Source organism: Monodon monoceros, unplaced genomic scaffold (assembly GCF_005190385.1).
Source record: "Monodon monoceros isolate NGI ecotype Baffin Bay Population unplaced genomic scaffold, NGI_Narwhal_1 Super_Scaffold_18, whole genome shotgun sequence".
NCBI lineage: Eukaryota > Metazoa > Chordata > Mammalia > Artiodactyla > Monodontidae > Monodon > Monodon monoceros.
In genome coordinates, this window is record NW_021703774.1 from 85,517,402 (window position 1) to 85,543,148 (window position 25,747).

Consider the following 25,747-nt stretch of genomic DNA (forward strand, 5'->3'; position numbering starts at 1 on the left):
ACCTTTCAATTCCCACCAGCCTCTCAGCCCTCCCTGCCTCCTGAATTCTGCTCCCAGGACGGGACTCAGCCCTAAGGGGCTGGGCTGGAATCCTGCCTGCTCTGTGCAGCCTCTCCAGCCGTACAAGTCCCTCCTGTCCTGGTGAGAAGCATACTTTCCTGCTAACAGCCACATCTTCGTTGGAAATGCCAGGACGTGGGCTCAGTACTGAGGCTATTTGGGGGACACTGCTGGGGGTGTCGAGAGGATATCTGAGTCCCCTGACCTGGCCCTTCCAGGGCCCTGCCTGCTCGTGTTTTCCAGCGACCAGGCCTCCCCGCGCTGGAAGGAGAGGGCCCCACACAGGAGGAAAGGATGACAGTGCTCAGCCCGCAGAGAACTAGTTTTATTCAGTGGCATGGAGAAATGAAAAAACAAAGCACAAAATGCTACCATATTTACAGTTACAATCAAACTGTACAATCAGATGGTTAGTATCAAGTTAGCATCCAGCATCTTTGTATTTTTTTAAGTCAAGTCATCAGTAGTAAAAAACAGTTAAGTTTTTAACCCTTTGCAGGAATTGCTGAGGGGAGAGGCCAGGGAAAGAATCCATGGCAGAAAAGCCAGAGACCAGCCTTACAAATGAGAAATAGGAACACTTTTTCTACTCATAGCCTCTTTTTCTAGCCACCTGCTCCAGAGGAAAATGGGTGACAAGTCTGGAATACATGCTCAGCATAAATGGTGACTCAGATGAACAGCAGTTGGCAAAACTGAGGAGGGAGGGAGAGGTGGGGAGATGACAGCCTGGAGCAAGGGGAAGGGCCTGAGGCCCCCTCGCCAGGACTGCTGGGTACACACCCGACCTGACTGATGGCCACATCAGACCCCCTGGGACTGGACCCATCCCAACACAAAAAGCAAATAAATAAAAAATATATATTAACTCTCTCTTCGCAGGGAGCTGGGTGGTGAGGGGGGAGAAAGAGGAACAGGGACCTGGTCCTTCGAAGAAGAGAGCCAATTCCAAGAAGGGGATAAAAATAGAACATGTCTCAGAGGCCACAGCAGGTCAGTGGGGTTTGTCTGGTCTCAGAGGAGGGCGAGTGGACCCTGGAACCCGGGCTGCAGACCTGGGCTGGAGACAGCACAGGGCAACCGTGCCAGCCCCATCTGTCCTCTTCCTCCCTGTCCCACCCACACAATAGCAAAGAAGCTCAACTTAACACATGACTGGCCTTCCCCAGCATGGGGCAGGCAGGGAAATGAAGCACTTTTGGGTCAGCGAACTGAGCAAACACCCGGGCTGCAGTGCACGGCCAGAGTCCAGGGAAAGGAGAGGGTCTGGGGTGGCCCGGCCGCCACCCAGGGGCATGGGTTCCCTTCAGAATGTGTTCATGCAGCATTTGGGGGTCTGGGGGCGCTGAGTCCTTCTGCCCCCTCTCCGGACAGGGCTTTTTCAGTTCCTGGAAGGGGCGGCACAGGCGGGGTGAGGAGTGCCCTCGGCCCTGCGCTTGATGCCCTGGGTGCATGTGGCTTTGTCCTTTCCTTTTGGTGATGGCAAACAAGGGGCAGGTCCCCCAAGAGTCCCTTTCCTCCCAGAGGCACAGCAGATGGGAAACTGAGGAGAGGCTGGGAAAGCATCCTGGGAGGTCCTATCCTCTTTGGGGAGGGAAAGGGGAGTCAATTTCCAGCGTATAAAAAAAATTAATCCCTGAAGTCATGAAGAGTGGAGTTCCTTTTTTAAATTTCTTTTTTCCTCTTTTCTGAAAAACTTTGTCTTGGAGATGTTGGCCCCAGGGGTCCAAAGTGCAGTGAGGGGGATGGTGGGGGAGGGAGTTGGCACTAGATGGCCTTGGGTGGGGTGGGTGCCCCTCCCGGCAAGGCCCAGGCTCCTCAGATGGATGTTTCGTCGCTGCTGCAGGCAGGCAGGCAGGGGGAGCAGGGGCGGGATAAAGCACAAGACAGGAGTGGGAGCATGAGTGCAGCTGGGGAGCGTAAGGGAGCCTCAGGGTGTAGGAACCACCGGCCCAGGGTTAATGCAGGAAGTTAAAGAAGAGAAATCTGGAGAGGCAGGAAAGGAAAGTGACAGAAAAGGCAGACAGAGGGTTAGTCAGAGCAGAGGAGACAGTGAGAAGCTTTCACCAGAAGGAGGAAACAGAAAAGCAACCCCAGCTCCCCACCCTCCCTCACTTTGCCCGATGCTGGGCTGGGCTGACCCCACAGGGCGTCATGTTTGTGGGCATGTGGCCTGAAGGGACCTGGGCCGCACTCGGCCGCCCACCAGAGCGGCCTGGGAGGCCTGGAGGTGGGGCCTCTGTGGGGCTGCACCCTGTCCCGCCCACCCAGCCACACTCACTCCGAGCCTGACGAGTCCTCATCCACCGTGCCTGCCTTGATGCTCATGGCGATGGGCATGACCCCATTCAGCTGCTCCTGGAGGCTCTGCCGGGGTGGAGGGCGGGGAGGGGGCCCACCCCGGCTGCCCTCGCTGGCTGAGGAGCCCCGGGAAGACCCTGTGCCCTGCTCCAGGGGTAGCCGTAGGAGGCTGCTCTTCTCACTGATGGTGGGCAGACACTTCTTCTTGAGGATGCCTGTGGGCCGGAGGGCGGGTGCCATGAGGAGCAGGTGGAAGGAGCATGGGGCTGCCCTCGAGAGCCCTGCCAGCCACAGGCCAGTGTGAGGAGTGAGGTTGCTGATGGGGGAGCATGCAGCTGAGCATACCCCGCTCACCTTTGTGAGGTTGGGCAGAAGGGCCTGGAAGGGGACCCAGGGACCCCTCCCGAGGCAGGGCATCTCCATTCTCCCGCGGCCGCTCCTCAGAAGCCCCATTGCCACCACTGTCCTTTGCTGCGATCCCAAAGTCTCCTGGCCAGGGGGCCTTCCCGGGCCCCAGGCCCCCATCTGGTGGAGAAAGGAAGTAGATGAGGCCCAGAGAAGACAGACGGCTAGGAGAGTCACCACCCTAGTCTTGCTTCCCAGGAATCCCAGCCCCTCTGCCCTCCCACTGCCCCCAAAGGCCACAACCCTGCGCTGACCCACCCTTGGGGGTACTGTGCAGGGGCAGTCTCTCCGCCCCAGGCCCCAGCAGGCTGTCCCAGCCCGGCTCTCCAGGGAAGGTGGCCTCTGCCTCTTCCTCCTCTTCCTCCTCCTCACTATCTGATGAGTGGGTAGAGGCATAGGAGCCACTCTGGTCATCTTCCAGGGACAGGTCACTGTCAGAGTCTGTGTCTGGATCTAGGAAGTGCGGGAGAGATCACAGGCAGCCCATCCGCCACTGCCCACCCTCAACAAAAGTTAGGCAGCTGCGCCTCCACCACCACTGGCCGTCAGGAGGTCCCGTCCTCACCATGCTGCTGGTCTTGACCTTCCAGGAATAGGCCACCAGGGTTCCCCAGGCCAGGGGGCCCTTGGCCAGGGTTCAGTGTGGACTCCTCCCTAAGAAGACAAGACATGCTGGAGGCATCAGCCTGGCCCCTCACCCGGTGTCCCATTCTCTTCTCTGTTCTGGGCTTTCCAGTTCCTTCCCCATGTTCCTCTCTGCTTCCACTTCAAGCTGCCACCGTGTCGGCCATGGTGTGTGCTACGCAACTCCTAGCAGCCTGGCCTGGGTCTAGCATGCCCGGTGCCCTTCTCCCCTCCCCAACTGTCCCATCACCAGAGCTCACCTCAGCAAGAAGGGGATGTAGCTGGGCTGACTCTTGCCCGAGCGGCTGGCGCTGTGCAGAGAGCCTGCTGAGTCTCCATAGGGCTGGTAAAGCCTTCCATCTGCATAGGGGCTGGGGCAGTTGTAGGACTAGGCAGGGAACAGAGAGGTCAGTACATGGGTGAGCCGGAAGGGGTGGCCCCAGGAAAGCGGAGGGGCCGAGGGAGCTTGCCCTAAGTTCTCCCCGCCACATGCCCAGGACTGAAGAGAGAGGCCCCACATCTTTGCTGCCCCCATTTCAGGGCCTAGTAGTGTTGTAGCTCTGCCATAGCTGTGCCAGTTCGACGCACCCCAAGTGCCCCGGACTCGGCTGTATAAGGGTCTGCTGGCAAAAGATGGCACCAGGAATTATCTCCTGAGAGCATTCTGGGAGGCACAGAAGATTTACCGAGAGGCACAAGGGATTCTCAGGTGTGGGGCATTTATGACCTGATTACCTGTCTTGGCTACTCCCTCATCTATTCTAAGCTCCGCTCCCATCCCTCCCAAGTCAAAAATCCCCCTCCCCGACCCCAGGCCCCTTCTTCCCAGGCCACACATACCATTTCACCACCCCTTCCTCCTTCCAGGAAAGGATATAAGGATGGAGAAAAAGTGGGACAAAAGCACAGCCTTTGTCCCTCCTGCCTCTTCCCCCTCAACTCCCCATGACCCCTTCACCTCCCTGACCCCGGCTCCCTCACCGAGGTCAGAGTGGACTTGGTGGTCAGAGCAGGGTCAGGGCTGGGCTTGCGGCTGCAGGCAAACTTGAGTGCTTTCCGGACCTCCTTGCTAAGCACCACATAGGAGAGGAAGATGAAGGGGCCCTGACAGGCAAGAAGCAGCAAGTGTCTAAGTGCTTATTAAGGCACCTCGTGCCCAAGCTTCCCACCTACAATTCCACCGGCCTCCCACAGGGCATGGGTCGGGCCAGGTACCTGGATGCAATTGGAAGCAGCAAAGAGGTAGTGGAAGAGGAGGGTGTCACTGTTGACAGACAGCAGTGCCAGTAGCCACGTGGCGCTCAGCAGCAGGAGGACAGCGAAGGAGGGCCTCAGGCCCGAGCTGGGGAGGGGGTGGGCTGTGAGTCTGGCCGTGAGGCCTCCCATGCCGATGCCCGTCCACTGCCAAGGCACCCACACCCCATACTCACACAGGGCCTTTCTTCTCAAAGCCCTGCCGCTGGGCAGCACAGGAGGCCCGGGCCGCCAGGATGTACAGGAAGACACTCATCTAGCAGGGGAGGGGGACGTGTGAGGGGGACCATCAGGGAACAGACAGCTTCCATCCCACCCTATGGAGGCCTCAGCAGTTCCTAAAGGGGATCCTGAGGTCACACTCAGCCTGCTCGCCCCCAGCCGCTTTCCAGCACTTACCGAGACGGCAAAGGCCACGGGGCCAGCAAAACTCCAGATGAGCGTATCGTAGATGGAGAGCCAGCAGAAGTCAGGGTTCCCATAGCCCTCCGGGTCCAGGCCCACGGCTAGACCTGGTGACAGCAGTGGGGAAGGGGTGATCAGGGACTTGGAAATCAGTCAGGTGGTCAAGTGGGCTCCTAGGGCCAGGTGCAGGGGATGAAGGCTTCTGCCCACCATCTGTCCATGCCGTCCTCTCCAGGATGGGGGACCCTGTCCCTGAGTGGGGGTGTCAATAGCTGAGTTAAACCAGAGGGATACTTGTGGAGAACCTGGCCCGGCATAGGGATGTGGGCCTCTGGGCCTGGGATGGGAGTGGGAGAAGGTGGCATGAAGATGGACGTAGGCCCTAGGGATGTAGAACCTCAAGGCCCGGGATCGGGGGTGGGGGTACCTGTGATGAAGGCGGGCACACCCCAGCCTAGCATGTAGTAGAAGCGCATGGGGCCGGCATTGACGTCGCGCACCTCAGTGAGTGCCCGGTACAGGTGCAAGGCCTCCAGCAGAGCCCAGGAAAAGGTGCAGAGGTACAGGAAGTGCAGCAGGATGGCGATGACTGTGCAGGCAAACTGAGGGCCCAGGCCGCGCCCAGTCAGTGACCAAGGCACACCCAGAGTGTGGGTCCTGCTCTCACCAGACAGGGGAGGAGAGCCTGGGTGTTGGGAGGTGCTTCAGGGGGAGTCTGGGCCAGAGGAAGGTACCTCTAGGGTGCTGGGGAAGTAAGGAGGAGCTAGAAAGGAGGAAACTGGGGGCCAGGCACTAGGCTGGCTCAGTCACTACTGCAGGAGCAGGGATTGAGGGGGCCGCTGGGGAGGACGCATATGGGAGCCTGAGAGGGCTGGGCACTGGGGAAGGTTTCTGCGTGAGGAGGAACATCTTACAGGGAGGTCAGCCTGGTTGATTCCCAGGAGGAAGACCAGCTGAGCTAGGCCCAGGGCGGCAGTCAGGTTCCGTTGGATGCCGTGCTGGTTGGAGCGCAGGGCACGCAGAATAGTGAGGAAGAGGAAAGTGAGCAGTAGGGCAGCCAAGGTGACCCCTAGGGCCACATAGGTCAGCGTCTTCAGTGGCAGGATCTCCCCATTCTGCAGGGTGGGTGGCAGAGAGCCAGAGGGATTAGGAAGGGCGGGGCCTGAGCACCTAGTCCAGTGCCCTTGGCTCCCACCCCCAGCTCTGCAGCTACCCCTGGTGGGTCCAACCTCCCGCCTGGACACGTCCATGAGCACGGCGAAGCTCGTCATGTGGTTGCACTGGCAGCTGACGTGGCTCTCGTTGCGGAAGACAACTTCGCAGCCTCGGGCTGACCAGCCACCTGTGCCACTGACCCTGCGTGAGGGAGGCAGGGTCAGGAGACAAGACGGGTGGGGTGCCCAGGGGCCTGAACTCTCCGCCCAAAGCCTTGGGGTCAGGGCAGTGCAGGCTCACAGGATCGAATGGTTCCAGAAGACACAGATGGGCTTCGTCCGCTCCTCCGTCTCCAGCAGCCGGAACTGCACCGTGACTGGCTTGTCCAAAGCACGGGGCAGAAGCTCCTCGTCGTCATGGACGCTGATGCTCACCACGGGCGTGTTGATGACAGGGCGTTTGGGAACTCTGGCGCGGGGCAGGCGGGCACACAGTCACCACGGTAGTCGTGTGACTGGAGGACGCCCCAATCACTCTGAGGTGCCCCCAGGCCCTGGCCCCTCTCTGTGCCCCACCCAGCCGACCTGCTCCCCCGCCCCGCTCCCCGCCTGCCCAGCCGCTCACCTCAGGCTGCGCTTGTCTGGGTCGTAGTTATGGGGCAGCAGCCCAGCCAGGGTGCGGTAGATGATAACACTGGCCACCGCCTCGCCCTGACTCAGCTCCGGGTGCCGCCGCTGGCGCCGTGCCAGCTCCTCCGGCTCCTGGGCCTCTCCAAGGCCCGCAGGCCTGACCATGGGGGGTGTTTCTGGGATGGGGACACTGTCCACTCAGCTGGGTCCTGCGCAGATGCCCTGGCCTGGCCCCTGACCCACCCCTTGGTCCCCACTGACCTCTGAAGACGGACTCAGGCAGAATGACCGTTGTCTCAAGGTCCGGGGGCCGCTCCCCTCTCAGCGCCTCGTAGCGGGGCAGCTTGGCCCCAGCGAAGTTCCCCTTGTCCAGGCGAACTACAGAGATGACTAGGGAGAGGTCACAGTTCAGACCCCCGGTGAGGTGGGCAGGCCCTTGGCACGGCCGCCCTTACCAGAGACTCTCCCTGGACCCTCCCACCCTGGCAGCAGCCTCACCAATGTTGGGCGTGACGATGGTGAAGGGGTTTAGGTAGGTGTGCCGCATGTTCTGGGCCAGGGCACTGGCGTAGGCCTCATAGTGCTGGAGCAGCCAGGCGGTGCCACCCTCTGTCTGCTGGATCAGCTCCCAGTGCCGCTTGTTGGCTGCATCCAGGAGGGCGCTGCCCACCTGCAGCAGATTCTGGGGGAGGGCACGGTCTCGGTGGGCTGTGCCTGCAGCCTCACTCCTCGTCCCCAGCACCAGGCCCCAGCCTGTACCTAGACCAGCCCTGGCTCGCCCCCCACCATGCCCCTTCCTCTAACCCTTCCTCCTCAGTCTCTAAGAGTTTCCCACACAGATGTTATTAGATGCTGGTTCCTCCCTGTCCTGGCACGATGGGCAGGGCCTCTCCTCCAAGAAGCCTGATCAGACCGGGCCCCAGTACAAACATTATTTTCTACAGGCGCCTTGCTATGAAAAGGGTTAGGAAGAGGTGCTCTAAATTACCCATATGCTGGGCCATGGCTCAGGGGGTCTCATGGGGGCCTCATGCCGGCTGAGAGCTCCCCAAAGGCAGGGGTGGGGAGTGCCCCCCATTTTGCCCCCAGGTGGCCAGGAGCAGGCTCACTCACCGTGACCTCCACCCACCCAGCCATTCCTGCCCACTCCAAGCCCCACCTCGGTGAAGTGCACATCCTGTGTGGCGGACAGCCCGAAGCCTCGCTGGGTGCTCTCGTGGGCCAATAGCCGAGCGGCCAGCTGGTAGGCCACCTTGACGTCACTGCCGAAGTAGCCAGCCGTGTGTTGGGTAGCGTTACGCAGAAGCAGGGCCAGCCGCTGGGAGCGCCCCGAGTCCAGGCCTGACTCGTTTCGCTGCAGCCGCTCAGCCTGGGACCAAGATAGGCTGGGGGGTCAGCACAGGAGTGAGGTACCCAGAGAGTAGAACTGGAACTCTAGAGTAAAAGGACTCAGGAAAGGGGAGAAATGGCTCCAGGTGGGGGCCCTGGGAGACAGGAGCTGGAATTCCAGAGTCCCCTTTCTCAAAGCTGGGGAGGCAGGCAGGTCATACTGGGCCAGGGCAGGGGGTGGGGGTAAGGAGATGGAGATGACAAGTTCCACTTACAAAGCCCTTCAGCTCTGAGAAGGTGACTGATGTGCAGTTGAAGAGGTTTGGGGGGAGCCACCCTCTGTGCTCGTCACAGTGGCGCACAGCAGTCCCTGGGGGAAGGCAGCCAGGAGGGCAGGCCTCAGGGGGGGAGACAGGAGGCTGCCGAGACCTGGCTGAGTTCTGCTGGGGGCCAGCCCCTTATGGACCAGAGGCAGGAGACAACCAAACAAGGGCCCTGCCATCCTGTACTGCAGGTGAAAACAGGGAGACGTGTGTGGAGAACACCAGAGCCAAAACCTCTGTAGGATCAGCCCAAAAAAGGGCTACAGGAGCACACGTGGTCCTGCAGTACACGTGGTCCTGCAGCACACGTGGTCCCTTTGAGCCCCCAGACGTGGCTGTCCCTCTCCAGCCACCACCTTGAGCTCTCTGCCACTCACTCTCTACTTCTGAACTCTGGTCATCGTCAATCCAAGGACCAGCGCCAGCCCCCATCCTGCGGCTGGGTCGCCTGGGACAGCACCTCGCCTCCCCTACTCCCCAGACCATCTTTTTAGTGGCATAACTCCAGCACTAGGTGGTGAGCTGAGGACGGGAACCCTGTGTGACTCATCTTTGAATCTCTAGCACCCAGCCCTGTGCCATGCACAATGCGGGTTTTTTAGCACTTTTGTTATGAGTCCAAGATATAGGCACCTTTCATTTAGGCAACCTTGGGAGCAGGGGAACAGTGAGCCAAGGAAGCATGGGATATGGAGTCCCCAGGACCTGGAGGCTGGAAAGTGGGGTCCTATGATCAGTAGCCAGGGGCTCCCCACCCTCACCCCACTGATGAAAGGCCAAGTCCTCAGTCTCACATTCTGGGCCTCCAGTACCTACCAAAGGAGCCTTTGGGGCAGGGGGCAGCAGCAGGCAGCCCGAAGCGGGTACGGGGCCACCAGATCCCAGCCTCGATGGCCCGTGGGCAGCTGTCATAATTCACTGCAGGGAAGCACACACCGTCACTCAGGAGCAACTGTCCCCCTACAGCTCTGGCCAGGCTCCCCAGCCCTCCCTGTGCAGCCTCAGGCCTGCAACCAGCCCCTGCTCCTGGCCTCCCTGGGACACCAGGGCCTGGCACACAGCAGGGAGGGCCACCCATCTACCGCAAGAGCCCTACCTTCACAGCCGTTGGTGGTGACCTCAGCAAAAGGGTTGTCACAGCGATCACACTGGCGCCCAATGACACCTGGCTTGCACGGGCACTGGCCATCCTCAGGGTCACAGACTCGGGACAGAGAGCCCGTGGGGTAGCAGTCACACAGCAGGCAGGCGGGGCTGCCAGGGGGCCGGTAGTGGTTCTCCTGGGAGGGGAGAGGGACGATGGGATCACTGGCTCAGGCTCTCTTCCCTGGATGCTCATGGATCCTTCACTGTAGCCCCTCTGGAGAGAGGCTCCCTGACCTCAGGTCCCCACCAAGAATGGTACATTCAAGATATGTAACAACTGGTAATGTTTTGGAGTTTAATCCATCAATTGGACACCAATCAGAACAGGCTGCAAACAACCAGTATAGCTGACCCAGAGCTCACTGGTTAAGTATAGGTCCTGGACGCCCCACACCCCAGACACACGAGGACAAACAAAGGCGCATAAGCCCTCAGCTCTCTGCAGAGTCTTCCTTCATTGTCCCCCCCAAGGGCCCAGGAGGTACAGAACAGAGGCCAAGGCGGCCGCTATGGAGGCCTAGGCCGGGGCTGTCACCTTGCAGTGGCACTCGCCGCTTGTCTTGTTGCAATCCGGATCGAAGCCTTTGCTGACGTCACAGTTGCATGGGCCGCATGTGGGGTGTCCCCACCAGCCTCGGGGGCAAGGCTGGTCAATCCTGCGGAGAAGGACCAGACAGACATGGGCTCCCTCTGCCACCCGTCTGGCGTAGCCATGTGTGGCCCTTCTGAGCCTGGCTGTGGCTCGGCCAGGTTCTCAGTGCTCTGAGGGACACAGCAGACACAGGCAGTGCCACTGGGACCTGCTGCTGCCTGCAATGGTCCACTTACCTGGTCTCACAGTATGGCCCAAGGTAATTTTCGGGACACTCGCAGATATAGCCACGGGGGTCACTGGGCTTTCGGGTACACACGGACTGATGCTCACATGGGTTCAGGTCACACACGTTAGTACAGTTGTCACCATAGTAACCTGGGACCAGAAGGACAGGAGAGGCTCAATCCCCACCTTCCCCTGGCACTTTCTTCAAACCTGCCTTCATCCATCCCCTTCTATCCTGAGCAGATATACCAGCTGGCTCTGGCTTTGTAGTGCAGGAGGAGAGGCTCAGAGAGGTGATGTGACTAGCCCCAGGTCACACGGCAGAGCCAGAGTGAACTGTCGCCGCCCCGCACTTGCTAACCTGCCCCATTTCCCTGGATCCCTGGCATACCTGGATCGCAGCTGCAGGAATAGCTGTCCCAGTCGTCACTGCAATAGCTGTTGGCAGGACATGGGTTCGAGTCACAGGGGTCTGGCAGGCTACAGCCTGGCTCCACATTGATGCTTTCCCCACGGCTGGGATCCAGACTGCTAATACCCTCGGGCGTCTCGCTTACCCGAACACCCTGGGAGGGACAAGGTAGTGTTGGCCCTTTGTGGAGCGGGCCTCCAGCCTCCGGCTATTGGAGATGAGAAGGCAGAGCAGGAGGCTTACCTGCAAACAGCCCCGGAAGCCGCGGGCCACACCACTGGCCGGCCCAGGCACTCCCCCGACGGTAATGTTGCTCAGGTGTAGCCCATGCAGCCGGGGGCCCAGGTTGCCCTCTGCCCGCTGCTGCCCATAGTCGAAGGACAGGATGGCGTGGCCGGGGCCCCCACTGGCTCCCAGTGCCAGCTGTGCATGGTGCCAGTCGCCATCATTGGCCCGGCCTGGCTCCAGCCGGAGAGACGAGGCCTGGAGTCCGGTGCCCTCCACGCTCAGCACGACGTGGCCCTCCTGAAGCTGGCACCAGAAGAAAAAAGGGTCAGCAGACTGCCTTAATGGGCTCTTCTTCCAGCCCACTGTCCTCCTTCCTGGACCACCAAACCCATCCTGCTGCCCAGCTGAGGCCAGAGAGGAAAAGGTATTATTTCCCTTGGGCCCAAGAGATGGCAGCAGTGATTCACCAAACGAACCTAGCTGCCTTTCTTTCCAGGGAAAGGCCCTGCCCAGCCATCTTTGACCAACCCTGGCCAGGGCCCGCCTGCCCCACCCCTCTCTGCATCACCTGCAGGGTGATGGTGCTGCGCCCCCTGGTGACAGCCTGCAGCAGGACGCCGTCGGCCTGGCGTGTGCGGAACATGAGGCTGAGGTGCCAGGGCTGAGAGATGGGCAGCGAGAGGCCATGCCAGGCCACCAGGCTGCTGCCCAGGAAGCGCTGCGGGTTGGCCATTTCTGGGGAGACAGATAAAGGCAGACTCTGAGAGGCGGAGCGCCCAAGTGCCCCAGGGGGTATGATGCTCAGCAGGGGCGGCTCCCTGGGAGGCAGGGCACTGTCCCTCCTAGTGCCCACTCTCCACGGCAGCCCCGCCCCCCAGAGCATTCACCTGCCCTGGGCCCGCACCACACTGTGCCCAGGCCTGCCTCTGACTGGGCCCTTTGTCTCCCGTGCTACCCTCTCAAGGCTCTGCCCAGACACGCTTTTCTACCCACAGCCCAGCTCAGCTGGGCCCTGCCCAGTGCCTGCCCGGACCCTGCCAGTGTTCCCAGCAGTGCTGACAGCTCCCAGGCCCCGACCTCTGAGGGCTGCCCCCTACCCTGGGCACAGCTCTTGCCCCCGAAGCCCAGAGGACACTCGCAGCTGAAGGCATCCCACTGGTTCACACAGGTGCCCCCATTGTGGCAAGTGTTGCTGTCACACACGTTCTTCTTGGCAGGGCAGCCTAGAGTGGAGAGAAGAGCACTCAGGTGGAGGCTCCCAACAGAAAACCTGTGGCAGTGGCTGGAGGGGGCTCCGAGACCCGCCACGTGCAGGGGTTCCCGCAGCAGGCACACCCCTCCTCTCTGCGTAGGGCCCCTGGCCTCGCCCCTACCCCAGCCCCCATACCGGGCACGGTGCCGTTGTTGGCAATGAAGTCGGCCATGTCGACATGGCGGCTGTCCACCTGCAGGTTCCTCATGCAGCCCACGAAGTGCCGGGTTCGGACAGGGAAGCTCTCAGGCAGGTCAGGCACCCCGCCCAGCAGCAGGGGCCCTGTCAGGTCCAGAGACCTGGGGGAGCAAAAATGGCTGCGACATGAGGGAGAGTGGGGTGCTTCCGGCTCTTCCTCCTCCCTGAGCCCTGCCGCCAGGCCAGGAGCCCAAGGGGCCCTGTAGAGCAGCCAGGGGAAGGGGAGCCTCAACAGGAGCTGCTCTCATCTGATACCCGCCCCTCCCCAGACCGCTGCACGAGGCCCAGCTCTAGTCCCCCAATCTTGCCCGCTCCCGCCTCCCACCCCAGCCCCCGCAGAGGGCTGAGCAGGGGCAGAGAGAAGCAAGGTGAGGGATGACCCCCGTCTGAACTGGTCCCCATTTCAGGGCCCCCAAAGGCCCCCCTACAACCCTCCCTCCCTGACTGGCCCACACCTCACCGCAGCCCCAGCCCTCTCCCCTGCTTACTTCTTGCTGCCACCCTGGGTGCCCTGGGCAGCGCAGGAGTAGTTGCCCAGCAGAGCTCCGAAGCGCAGGGCCACCCCTGTGTCACAGCCATCCACGGTCACCACAGCCACCTTCTGCTCGGATGGGCCCTGTGGGAGCCCTGTCTGACCCAACAGCGGCTGTGGACAGGGAAGGGCAGAGATGGGAAAGAGTGGGCAAGAGCCACTCAGGTCACGGGCCAGGCACTAACTCACCCCCTGTGTGTACACACACCCCCACATATACGTGTGTGTGTACACAAACACACATGCACACTGATGTGTGCTCACAGGACTTACACGCTTTACCTTCCTCAGCGTCTACTCAAGTTTCTGCCTACTAGAACAGGAAGCGTCTACACCAGCCAGCGGAATGGGAATGCCCAGCAAGGTGGTAAGTTCCACCCCTCCCTTCCCCCATTTCAGCCAGAAGTGCCATGACCAGCCCCTGGGCAGGCAGTGCCACCCAGGTCTAGGTGAGCACCTGAGCCAAGGACAGAACCCTCCAGCTCCTTGACCGCCTCCCGCACCCACCTTATTGTAGTACTTCAGCTGCACTGTGTGCCACTGGCCGTCACTGACCCCTCCGGACACGAACGGGGACACAGTGGTGGTCGACTCCCCTGGGGAAAGGACCCAGGTGAGCTGGGACACCAGATGAGGGCTGGGAATGGGGAGGGGATGCTCATGGTTGGGCTGGGCCCAGATCTGGCTGGGAGAGTGTGTGACTTGGGGTCAAGGGCCGAGAGACACGGGGCCTCTAGGAGATGGGCAAGGACATGGGGCAAGCGGGATCACCTGCAGAGAAGGTGAGCTGGACCTGCTCCTGGATCACCTCGAGGGCCACAAAGTCATGCTTCTCGTTGAAGCGCCCATTGTACAACAGCAGCCCATCACGCTCCTTGGTGGCAAACCTGAGTAGGAGTGGACGATGGGGGCACGCAATGGGGCACCCACCTGGATGCCAGCACCCCAGCCACCTAACCAGCCCTGATCCTACTCAGGACTCTCCAGAGGGCTGACTCCTTGGCCGAGGCTATGGGCCATGTGGCTAGAGTGTGGAAGATGAGCCCAAACCAGGACCAGAAGCAGAACCTTGGCATCCTAGCTCCCACCCTTGAGAGTGGGGTGGGAGGAGCGTAGACGGCCCTGGTGGGTGAAGGAGGCCTGCTGGCCAACTGCACAGGCAATTCCAAGTGCAGACCTGGCTCTGCCAACAACCTCTTCTGGGCACTTTTGCTGCCTGACTTCCCACCTCGTCCACAGAACAGGAGGCACCAGACTCCCCCCACCCCGGCCCCTACCCCCAGCACCCAGGAACTCACGAGAGGGCCAGGGTGAAGTGGAAGCGCTGGCGTAGGCCCCGGAAGGTGATGAAGGAGCGGGCGGGGAAGCTGCGCGTGGTCACCTGGCAGAAGGGCTTCTCAAAGTCTCCGGATGGGCAGTCGCACTTGAAGCCGCCCACCAGCAGGTTGACACAGGTGCCCCCATTCTTGCAGACACCCGGGGTGCAACGGCCTGAGCGGGCACTCACCTCACAGTGCTCACCTGGGCAAGAGGTAAGGCAGGTGAGCACCAAATGCCTGGGGAACTGGGACTCTTTTGCATCCAGTGATCCCTCCGTGGTCTCCTGTGACCCCCATAATACCCCCAAACTCTCCCAGGCATCCCCACTTCCTCTCATGTGCAAACTCAGCCATTCTGTGCTGTGTGTGGCGCACTGGGCTGTTCTCACCACAATCCCATATGCGGCTGTCCTGCGAGTTCCTTGAGGCTCCCAGTCCCTTCCATACCCCGTTTGGACCTCGAGAGCACAGGCCCACGAGGTCCCTGATTATAAGGGCCACGTCCTAGCGGCCTTTGGTGTCAGGGCTACCAAGCAAGCTTAGGGGTGTTCTGGCCCCTTTAGGGGTGAATGCGCATGGAGGGAAGGGCCTGCAGGACAGCATGTGGGCTGCTGCCAACCCCTGCTTCCTCCCTCCCTCCCACTGGTGCTTTTGTCCCTGTCAGGCACCAAGATCAGTTTCCCTCCCTGGGGATAAGACCAGGCTTCCACTTGGATTTGTCGGAGTTATGGGATGGTGTGGGCAGGAAGCTGGGGACTTTCCAGAAATGGGGCAGGGAACTCCCACCCTGAGCCCTGGGGTCCAGATTGAGGACCTCCGTGCACTTGGGAGATGCTGACAGAGTAGGGAACTGAGCCCTGGGAGCAGACCAGGATTCAATGGAGGAGATGAAAATTCCAACAATATCAGATAGAAAAATCCACCCTTTTCTCTCCCTCCCCATTCCCAGATTCTAGAGATAGGTTCTCAGCTCCAGTGCCTAGTGACAGGCTCTAGTTTCCATGGCAACTGTTGTTCGCCTACTCTAAGCACCCCCCTACCCCATCCTCCTGGACAAAGACTTCCCTCCCCTCCCCCAAGCCCACCCCTCTGCTCCCCACCCGCCCCTCCACCCACAGTAGCAGCTGAGAGGAGTCAAGTCTGGCAAGTTCTGGGCAGGAAGACACAGCAGGGGTGGCAGTGGGGCTTGCCTACCACTGCTGGCAGAGCCAGTGGGCATAGCTCTGGAGGAGAGGGAGCAAGCCCTAAGGCATCTGGGAAGGAAGGGCCCATGGAGGAGAGAAGGGTATGTCTGAGGAAAAACAGGAGCCTGCAGGGAGGGGTCAGGAGCACAAAGCAGAGGCAGTGAGCATCCCAGGGAGAGGCTTGGGACAGGATGTGTAAAGACCCCTGGAAACAGGCCAACAGGGAGGCCTCTTGGTCAGGATGCTGTTTTACACACCTGGGCAAGGGTGGGGCTATTCTGTTCAGGGTCACACACAGGTGCGATAATCTGAAAACCACTATCCCCATACCCAAACCCTCCAGTTTCCCCAGCTCTTCTGTGCCTTCCCCTCAATACCTAGGGAAAAAAGCACTTGCTGCACCTCAGAAAGGTAACTCACTCACCAGTGGGGAGAGATCAGGTACTAGGCCCAGCCGCATCTCTAATCCAGATGAGACCTGGAGCAAGTCACCTGATCTCAGCGTTCCCTTAAATCACAGCCAACACTTCCTACAGGCCAGGTCTTTACCCGTATTAAATCAGTTCTCACAACCACCTTATCATGTGAATAGATTCATCATCCACTTAAAAAATACTAAGGCACAGAGAGGTTAAGTAACTTGCCCAAGGTCACCCAGCTAGTATTGTCAAAGCTGGGATACAAATGCAAGCCGCTTGGCTCTAGAGCAAGAGCTGACCTCAGTTACACCACCTGGGGGTGGGGGCTGGGTAGGTGGCCGAGAAGAAGGGGTCCCCTCTCTGCCTTCCTCAATAGGTGGTTGTGAAAGAGCAAGTGGGACTTGTGAATAGCCAGTGTACCCTGTACCTTACTCTGGAAAAGAACGAGGCCACCCCTGTCCTTAGCCTGATTGTGCTGGCACCACGGCGTTAGGCCCCCAGAGCCGCCCCCAGGGGTCCCCCCTCCCTCGGTGAGAGCTCACCGGTGTAGCCATCGCGGCAGAGGCAGGTGTAGCCGCCCTCACGGCTGCGGCAGCGGCCGTGGGAGCCGCAGGGCCGCGAGTAGCAGAGATCCACCTCCGTCTCGCAGTAGTCGCCCGTGAAGCCAGGCGGGCAGCGGCAGCGCAGCCCCCCGACTGGGTGAATGGGCCGGAAGAGCACGGAGGAGGAGGCGATGAAGGGCGCGGAGGAGTCGAAGCGCAGCACCGACACGCAGCGCATGTAGTTCTCGCAGGGCTCGCGCAGGCAGATGTTGTCGTCGAAGGGCAGCACGCGCTGCGCCGAGATGGCCGTGAGCAGACTGCGGTTGAGGTACAGGCGCTCCTGCAGGTCCTCAGAAGGCAGGAAGGGAGGCCCGCCCCCGGGCCCTGGCGGCTGGCCCACCGACAGGCTCACATTGAGGATGTGGCCGCCCGGGGCGTCGGTGTCCCGCTGCACGTTGAAGACCACCACGTGGTCTGGGGGTGTGGCCAGCGTGGCGGCCACGGCCTGGATGAAGAGACCCAGTAGGGGCGACAGGAAGCGCTCAGGCGACATGTCCTCCAGGCGCAGCGTGATGCTGTGCGTGAGCATCTCGTCAGTAATGATGGTGACGCGCAGTGCGCACTGAGCGGTCACACTGTGCACGCCATCTGCGGAGAGGTGAGACGGTCAGCACCTGGGGAGGGCAGGGTTGCCAAGCCATAGACCTGGCCCCGGGCAGGAGCAGCCGGAGGAGGGAGTGAGTGCGGGCTGAAATCCCGCCTGCACACTCTTGCATTGCCTAGTTGCCAAGAAAGGGTCCTCTTTTCTAATTGGCATAAAGGTGCCCTAGGAGGTATGTGTACCTCACCTGAGGGAGAGTCACTCCATGATGGCTCAGCCTGCATGGGCACTTAAGGGGATTGATTTTCAGAACTTCTTATTGCATACTTCCCAGAAACCCTCTGTTGTGAAGCACGGACACATCTTTTAATATTTGTGCACCTTTCCCTGCCCAAGCCACAGGTCCTGCTCCCTTATACCAGACCAGGTGCCTTCCTGCACAAGAATCTTATTTCGCCTTTTTCTTACCTTCCTACAGGGCCCAGAGCACCATGAGAGACCCACAGATATAATCCTTCTGCCCCCTCAGCCTCTATTTCTCAACACTACCATAACTCTGACCCTGGCCATGTTCCCCCTCCCCCACTGCAGTAGAGAATGGAGGGTGAACTGGGTCAGTGGGCCACCCAGTCCCCCTCCCACTGAGCCCCACGGCTGCTTGGGCTCAGGCCCGCTATCCCCATGGCAACGCCCCACACAAAGCATTCTTCCCGCCCAACTCTCTGGGCTGCAGAGGGTAGCCTGGGGGGCCCCACCCCAGGAAATCCAGCTGAGCCACCTTACAGGTGGTAGCACCACCCACTGGCCTGATGCTGTGGCGTTCTGGGGGTCAGAGATGGAAGGGCCTGGGCAGCTCTCCACCCTGAGCCCCAGACAAGAGCCCCAGTGGGCTGACCTCTCCTCCAGCCCTAGGGCCTCTGGCTACTCATCACCCACTTGGCTAACCGCTATAGCCGAGTGCCTGCCACACCCCCAGGCCACACACTCACCTATAAACAGCTAAGCACTAACACTCTGGCTTCTCACTCCACCTACACACCCTAAGCCCCGAAATACCATATACACCTGAATGCACAAATACATGGCAATGGATTTTATTTAGCTCAAAGTGAAAGCTGGAGGCCAAGGGGAGAGGGAAATGGCTTGGCAGGGCTATAAAGGATATTCATCTTTTTTATTTACTACAATGTCCTACGCATAGTAGGTGTTCAGTAAGATGTTCATGAGAATTTATTTGGTCTCCATAATGAAGAAAGGGTCTTTAAAACACAGCAGGAGGGGCCCGGGTAGCTATTAAAAAGGACACCCTAGCAGGAATGGGACAGGAGTTGGTATTTCAGGGGTGGGGTGGGAGTAGGAAAGGGATCTGGGAACAGATCCTGCTTCTGTGTCACAGCGACTTGAGGTGGCTAACTGCACTGGCGGCTGGGAAGGCTAAAGCCAGACACCCATCTCAGCCATGTCCTTGGCCCACTGCCCACCTGCCCTCCAGCCGCATTGCTTGAGAATGCAAGGCCCGCCTGCTCTCACCAGCAAGCCTGTTTGTCATCACTCACTTGCTCCTCCTTCTCTTGACTTGCTGCTACTGAACAAGCTGTTCCTTCCTACCTGGCCTATCCAGACACCAGCCCACGGCCCTCCTGGTTTTCTAACCCGCTCTAAACTCACCTTTTCCAGGAAGCCTGCCCAGATTTATGACCTCAGGCTCTACTTTTCTCCCTCTTTCAGACCCCCCTGCACTTAGTTATGGAACTGGCACAGGGCTCTTGTGTACCTGGTGCCATTATTCCTTGGCGGGATAGTCCCTCCGGGCAGAATGCAGCCCAAGAATCCACACAGAGTACTTCTAACTAATCAGGGAGGGGAGGGGGCAGTCAAGAGAAACCTCACCACCACTCAGCCCTGGGAAAAAGCACTCCTCCCTATGTCCCCCCTCCGTCATCCCAGGCCCCGCCTGTGCCCCTTGCCCAGTGCGTCTCTGTTGCTTCCCATCTGGTCCACCATCTGTGGCCACCTGCCCCCTCTGCTATTGTCCCCCAGCCCAGCAGTCAACCTACTGCTCTCTGCGTCTTCTTTGTTCCTCTCTCCTGCCTTGACCTGTGCCACCCCTCAGGTGCAAAAGGTGACGGTGGAAACAGGGGTGGGGGGGTGCGCATTACCTGAGCCATCCTCCTGGGAAGAAAAGGGTTGGGATGGGCCCTGACTCCAGGAAACCCCACCTGTGTCTAGAACCCAACCTGCCACACCTGGAAAAGTGCCAAGTCCCAGACTCTGGCAGAATCAGACTCCAAGCCCCTCTTCCCCTGGCAGATGTGCCAGTGGGAGTTGTAGGCCTGGAGGGGGTCTGCCATTCTGGGGAATGACCAGGCCATGGACAGGAGCTCCTGTGTGTCCTAGCAGGGTAAGGAAGAGGCAAGGAGAATTCAGGCTTCAGGGGAGCCATCCGGCCCAAGCTGTGGCAGCTGCAGCCACAGGGAACAAGAGAGGGGGAAATCAGAGAGGCATAAACACAGAAACCAAACAGGGGCAGACAAAGGCCCAGGAAAAGAGCCAGCAGTGGAAAAAGTGGGAAAGCAGGAGAGAGTCACACAGGAGATGGGGAGAGGGCAATGGAGGGGGCCGTGCAGAAGGGCCCCCAGGGGCAGAGGCGGGAAAGAAAGAAGAGACAAAGAACAAGAGAAGGAAAACAAAGGGGCAGTAGGAGTCAATCCCCCTCACCCCAGCCTCCCTGAACTTTGGGGTTGCCGTGGTGACTGCCTCCAAGGGTCAGGGCTGAGGGGAGAGGGTGGGGCTAGGGCTGGAGGGTCAGCCGAGGCCTCCCCCTCTATTCTAGGGGAGCCGAGGTCTGGGGCTCTGCTCTGGTAGGAGCACGAAGGCTGGGTGGGGCCTCTGCCCATCCCTCCATCACCTAGGGCGGACTGGGGATGGACAGGAGGGAGAGGCCCTTCCTCTCCACTCCTTCCCCCTGCCTCCCAGCACACAGAAGGACGAGATAGGGGAGCTCCAGCTCCCACTTACTCCTCCTGGAGAGGAACTGAGGCTTCAAGATGCACAGAACCTTGTCTGTGACCTCTAAAAGCTCATGTGCCCTGGCTCTGATGGCCACCTGCGGAGTGGGGAGGGGAGTCATGAGTCCCCGGAAGGACCATGAGTGGAGGGGGTGGGGAGCTGAAGCCACACCCTGTGTCTTGCACGCCTCTCACTCCCATCCTGGCCCAGACTCCCCAGGGTGGAAGTGAGGCCCGGCAGGCTCTTCTCTTTCTCCCCTCCCTGATGTGTCTGGAGTGAGGGTACCCTGACCCACCCATCCCCAGGGCACAGCTAACAGTGAGCCCTCATGAGGGTCCCAGTTGTTCCCAGGCTTGGGGAAGGGGTTCAGCAACCTGGGGCTGGCCCCCTCCTTGCTGCTGCTGCTGCTGCTGCCCACTCCCTGTAGCTGACAGAAGAGACAGGATGTCGTCCCCACCCCAACTCTCCTCCCCCAGCCCTTCTGTCCAGGGAGTCTGCAGGCTGAGCGCTTGGCCAAGCAGCTGGAATGCCCGGCCTAGGTCCCGGCCAGGCTCCCATGCCCCAGGATTCTGTTCTCTCGCCACTGGATCAGGGGGCTGTGCCCTCAGAGGCCACCAGTCCCCTGGCTCATTGCGGTCCCCACACCCCATCCCCTGAGCCCAGGCTCTCACGGCCTGCAGGGAAGGCCTGGCGTCTGAGAACAGCCAGCCCGTGGGGCAGCAAGGGGACCCAGAAGGCTGCAGCCTGCCCCAGGCTTGCAGCCCCTCCCCCAAGCCGGACCCCGAACCACAACCTCTGACAGTGGGGTCTGTTTGGACAGAGACAATGAGCTGTGGCCTCACTTCCTGTGGGAGCTCTGAAGGGGGAGCCAGGCCAGGCTCTTTCTGCCTGGAGGGAAAAGAATGTCCTAGACAAAGTCCCCCTCAGCCGGTCTGCGGCTCAGCCGGGAGCCAGAAGGGGCCCGACTGCAGGGTCCTGACCCCGAAGTGGCAACCCTGTGCCCCACGGCCTCAGCTCTGTCAGAGACTGTATGAGATCACAGGGAGACCCCGGTGGGCGGGCGTGAAGGGGCGCTGAACCGCCGGCTTGCCTCTCCTGGCCACGGTCCTCTCCATCCCTCCCCCAGCTCTCCCGGACCCCAGTCCTCCACGCGCCTTTTTTCACAATTCTTGGCAGCCGTCACCAGGGCAGCCTCACAACACTTCCCCCACCACGTCACAGGCTGGTAGGCAGGGGGTGGCCAACCGAAGCAGCCAGGTCTTGCAGCCCGGGGCAGCGGGCAGGGCCAGCACAGCTGCCAGGATTTCTAGGGCTCCTTCCCAAGCTGCTTCTCACCCCTCAACTGCCGGGCCAGTACCGGGGACAGAGGTGGGTCAGCAGTTCCGCCTTGAATGGCTCTCCAGGCCCTCCCCCACGGGCCACCCCCATCCCCATGTCACCTGGGCCCTTCCTTACCTGACACCAGCACGCTCATGATGGCCTCCAGAGGTCGGTTGTTGTCCAGTGCCCGACTCAGCCTCAGCTCACCCGTGGATGCGTTGAGCAGGACCAGGCTGAGTTCGTTTCCCCGCTCGAAGCTGTAAGTCAGGCTGTCGGAGATGTCAGGGTCGTGGGCAGGCACCCGGCCGATGGCACCCCCGGGGAAGCTGCTCGAGCGGTTGGTGACATAGTTGTTGAAAAGGATCTCAAAGTTGCCCAGCACCGGTGGGTTGTCATTGCGGTCAAGCAGGCGGACGTGCACTGTAGCCCGGCTCACCAGGGGAGCCGACGTGGCCTGGATGACCAGGATGTATTCAGGCCGGTCCTCGTAGTCCAAGTCCACCAGAGCGGTCAGCTCCCCAGAGAAGATGTCCAGCTGGAAGACCTCAGGGATGTTGCCCTCCACGATCTGGTACATGATCTGGGCATTAGTGCCTTCGTCAGGGTCTGTGGCTGTGACGCGGGCCACAGCCAGCCCAATGGGGCTGTTCTCTTCAACAAACACATCAAACTCATCCTGCTCAAAAACAGGTGGATTGTCGTTCACATCCAACACAGAGACCGTCACGTCCATGGGCGTGCGAGCTGGAGGCATCCCCTTGTCCACTGCATATGCCCGCAAGGCGTACTGGGCCACATTTTCACGATCCAGCCTCCGCAGTGTTCGCACAATGCCTGACGTGGACTCTACAATAAAGTCACCATCTCCATCATCGCCTCCTTGGAAGGTGTAGAAGACCCTGCCGTTAAGGCCAGAATCACGGTCAGTGGCCGAAATCTGCAGGACGCTGGTGAAGGGGGGCACATCCTCATAGACACTGCCCTGGTAGGAGTCCCGCAGAAACTGAGGGGCATTGTCATTCACATCATTCACCAGGATCTCCAGGTAGGTGGTGTCAGACTTCTGGGGAATGCCATTGTCCCGGGCAGTGATAGCCAGGGTGTAGGACACCTGGTCCTCATAATCCAGCTCGGCCTGGGTGGTGACAGCACCTGTATCTGCATCAATGCAGAACTGGGGGATGCTGTCCTCCATAAAGTAGGTGATGCGGGCATTCTCACCTGTGTCCTCATCTGTGGCACTGATCAGCACCACCGTGGTGCCTGCTGGCCGGTCCTCGTTAATATTCACCGTGTAGTGAGAGCTCTGAAATACGGGACGATGGGTGTTAGCGTCGGTGACGTTCACCACCACTTGTGCTGTGTCCTGTCGTGTGCCATCGGAGGCAGTAACAGCCAGCACGTACTGCCGCTCCAGTTTGTAGTCCAGCGGCAGGGCGAGGGACACCAGCCCCCCCCCACTCTGGCTGGTGATGGAGAAGCGGTTTCGGGTGTTGCCGCTGGTGATCTGGTAGGTGATGACACTGTGGGCATCACGGTCCACGGCCGACACCGTCACCACGCTGGTGCCCACGGCCGCATCCTCGTTGAGCCGCACCGTGTACTCTGGTTGGGTAAAGGTCGGGTTATTGTCATTGACATCCAGGATGGTCACGCTGACACTGGCCGAGGCAGTGAGTGCTGGGGTGCCGTGGTCGCGGGCTTCTACTCCAAAGCTGTAGAAATCAACCTCTTCCCGGTCCAGCTCAGCAGCCACGGAGATCCAGCCTGTGCCATTGTTGATGGTGAAGGGGAAGTCATGCCCGACCCCTGCAAGGCGGTATTCCAGGCGGGCATTGTCACCAGCATCAGCATCGATGGCCTGGACATGGAGAACCAGGTAGCCTAAGGGGACACTCTCCAGGACAGTAGCCTGGAAGGGGGTGCTGACGAAGATGGGAGCGTTGTCATTGATATCCAGGACCTGCACTGTCACCAAGCCGGAGACGTTGGAGAGAGGGGGGCGGCCGCCATCCTGTGCTCGAACCCGTAGGGTGTATTCCTTGGTCGTCTCATAGTCAAGAGGGCTCACCACGTCCAGAGCCCCAGTCTGGGCATCTAAGTAAAACTGTCCCCGCGCGTTGCCACTCATGATGCTGTAATGCACCAGGGCATTGCTGCCCTTGTCTCTATCCGAGGCTGTGACCCGGAGTACCGGAGCTCCTGGGGTCACATCCTCCCGCACCTGGACCACATAGCGCTTCTCGCTGAACTGGGGGGCATTGTCATTATCATCCTCCACAGACAGGAAAACAGCAGCTGTGGCACTCCGTGGACCGGGGTCCCGACCCTGATCACTTGCTTCCACTGTCAACTGGTAGGATTCCACCTCTTCCCTATCCACAGGGCCACGGGTTCGTATTACCCCAGAGCGAGGGTCAATCTCAAAGACTTCAGAGGGGCTGCCCCCAGGCCCCTCCAGCAGGCGGTACAGAATATTGGCATTGGGAGGGGCGTCACCATCTGTGGCTCTGACGGTGAGCACCTCATAGCCCACCTCCAGGTTCTCCCTGAGGCTCTCCTTGTACTCCTGCTGCTCAAAAACAGGGTCGTGATCATTGGTATCAGTCACCAAGATGGTGAGCGTGGCCAGGGCACTGCGTCGGGGCATGCCGTGATCCTGCGCTGTGACTCTGAAGACATGGGTGCTCTTGGTCTCACGATCCAGCTCCTCGGCTGTGGTTACTGCACCGGTGATTGGGTCCAGGGAGAAGAAATGGTTGGAGCGGCTATCGAAGAGGGCATCCATAGTGTACTCAAGCCGACCTGCCTCACCCTCATCTGGGTCGATGGCCCGCAGAGATGCCACAGGGGTACCTGCTGGCTGGTTCTCGGGCACTGTGGCCTGGTAGCTGGGGGGCTGAAACTGGGGGGCTGTATTCACATTCCTCTTCCGACGTCCACCCATGGACGCTTCTGCTGAGCTTTCCCCTGCCCTGAACCCTGGGGTCTGCACCAGCTTACAGGACTGGCATCTCAGCCGTGGGGCCTTTAAGCACAGGTGCTCATGGGGCAGCGCAAGCTTGCCCTGTGGGGAAAGGTGGCCTCCAACGCCCAGAAGACGACAGCTCCAGGGGCAGCCTTCGGGCGCTGGCGGCAAGGGGATGTGGGCCCCGGATTCTGGACACCAGACCCTCAGACCATCATGGTGGGGCACCAGATGGCCAGTCAGTTCCGTCCCCGCATCCCTGCAGCGGCTGGTGTAGAGCCAGAGGTTCGAGGATGAGGCTGGACAGAGCCAGCCCACGGGAGCGCAGGCCCCCGAGGAACCGCGTCCCCCAGGCCCCAGGGAACGACAGGGCCCCACCTGGTCTCCCAGTAGTGGCGGCAGCAGGAGCAGCAGCAGCGGCAGTGGTGTTGGAAGTGGGGCGCGGGCCGCCGGGCTCCGCATCTCTCCCTCTTCCCGGCCGGCCGGGTCAACGGCGGCGGCGGCGGCTCCTCCTCCCGCTCCTGCCCGCCCCGCCGCGCCTCATGCCCAGGCCAGGGCGTCAGTCCCCGGGGGCCTGCTCCTTGATGCCTCACCGGAGCCCGGGCTCCCACCGTTCCCTGAGCCGGGCCCGCGCCCCGGTCACACCGACCACCACGGGCTGGCGCCGCGCCTCCACTGGCACACCCGGCTCTCGCCACCTGCGCCCGCGGACCCCGCGCGCCCTTGGCCCTGCCGGCCCCCAGATCCTCGGAGTGTTCCTCGCTCCCGCGGGATAGCCCACCTGCTCCCGCGGAGCTGCGCACCCGGACCCCGGCCCGGCCCCGGCCGCCCCCGACGGCCCAGTGCCGCCCGCTCGTGCCCCGCGTCCCCGCCGCTGCTGCTGCTGCTGTCGCCGCGGCCCCGGGCCCAGCCCCACGCTCCCTCGCCTCCCAGGCGGGCGGGCGAGCTCTGCAGAGCAGCAGCGGCGGCAGCGGCGGCGGCGGCGGCGGCGGCGGCAGCAGCGGCGGCTCATTACCATAGACCTGCTCGCGCCGCCGCCGCCTTAAAGTGGCGACGCCAGCCGCACCGAAGGAGGTGGGCCCCACCCAGCGCCGTCCTCCGCACCAGTGCTGCAGAATTCAAGCAGTCCAGACCCCCTTCCCCCACCCCAATCCCACCCCAGGCCTGACCCTGGGCCGATGCCACATTCCTACAACAGTCTAGAGAGGAATTAACAATCAAAAGCCAGACAGCAAATGATAATAATGGTGGCAGTACCCTAAGTATGTTTAGAGGTTTTCAAAACCTTCTGAAAGGCTCTCGGAGGCCAAGT

General features: G+C 60.8%; 1 protein-coding gene across 3 annotated transcripts; it reads right to left on the reverse strand.

The window, feature by feature from the left end:
- Window positions 1-373: 373 nt before the first annotated feature.
- CELSR2 (cadherin EGF LAG seven-pass G-type receptor 2) lies at window positions 374-25,210 on the reverse strand. Of its 3 annotated transcripts, none has more exons than XM_029229952.1 (34): window positions 21,603-25,210; window positions 16,538-17,185; window positions 14,372-14,594; window positions 13,845-13,960; window positions 13,581-13,669; window positions 13,030-13,187; window positions 12,479-12,642; window positions 12,189-12,314; window positions 11,660-11,826; window positions 11,107-11,394; window positions 10,843-11,017; window positions 10,460-10,601; window positions 10,167-10,287; window positions 9,582-9,765; window positions 9,302-9,403; window positions 8,438-8,532; window positions 7,993-8,202; window positions 7,332-7,515; window positions 7,095-7,223; window positions 6,829-7,009; window positions 6,505-6,672; window positions 6,279-6,405; window positions 5,964-6,164; window positions 5,477-5,651; window positions 5,044-5,156; window positions 4,821-4,900; window positions 4,606-4,732; window positions 4,372-4,494; window positions 3,651-3,778; window positions 3,332-3,420; window positions 3,025-3,219; window positions 2,716-2,886; window positions 2,342-2,576; window positions 374-1,448 (listed from the first exon to the last, which is right to left on the reverse strand). In XM_029229952.1, exons 1-34 carry the CDS (start codon window positions 24,895-24,897, stop codon window positions 1,442-1,444), a joined length of 8,736 nt encoding a protein of 2,911 aa, XP_029085785.1. In that variant the 5' UTR covers window positions 24,898-25,210; the 3' UTR covers window positions 374-1,441. The 3 variants fall into 3 exon arrangements, with proteins under 3 accessions (XP_029085785.1, XP_029085784.1, XP_029085783.1); XM_029229951.1 differs by having other exon boundaries at window positions 374-1,644; XM_029229950.1 differs by having other exon boundaries at window positions 374-1,900.
- Between the last annotated feature and the right edge of the window lie 537 nt (window positions 25,211-25,747).

What these genes read in the sequence shown, in the direction of transcription:
- CELSR2 (XM_029229950.1), bottom strand. Translation starts at nt 24,897, where the DNA reads ATGCGGAGCCCGGCGGCCCGCGCCCCACTTCCAACACCACTGCCGCTG. An exon ending in TGTGCCCGCCTTCATCACAG is followed by an intron (nt 5,157 to 5,476) that starts GTACCCCCACCC and finishes TGCTGTCACCAG; the next exon opens with GTCTAGCCGTGGGCCTGGAC. An exon ending in TTCTGCCCAACCTCACAAAG is followed by an intron (nt 2,577 to 2,715) that starts GTGAGCGGGGTA and finishes TCCGGCCCACAG; the next exon opens with GCATCCTCAAGAAGAAGTGT.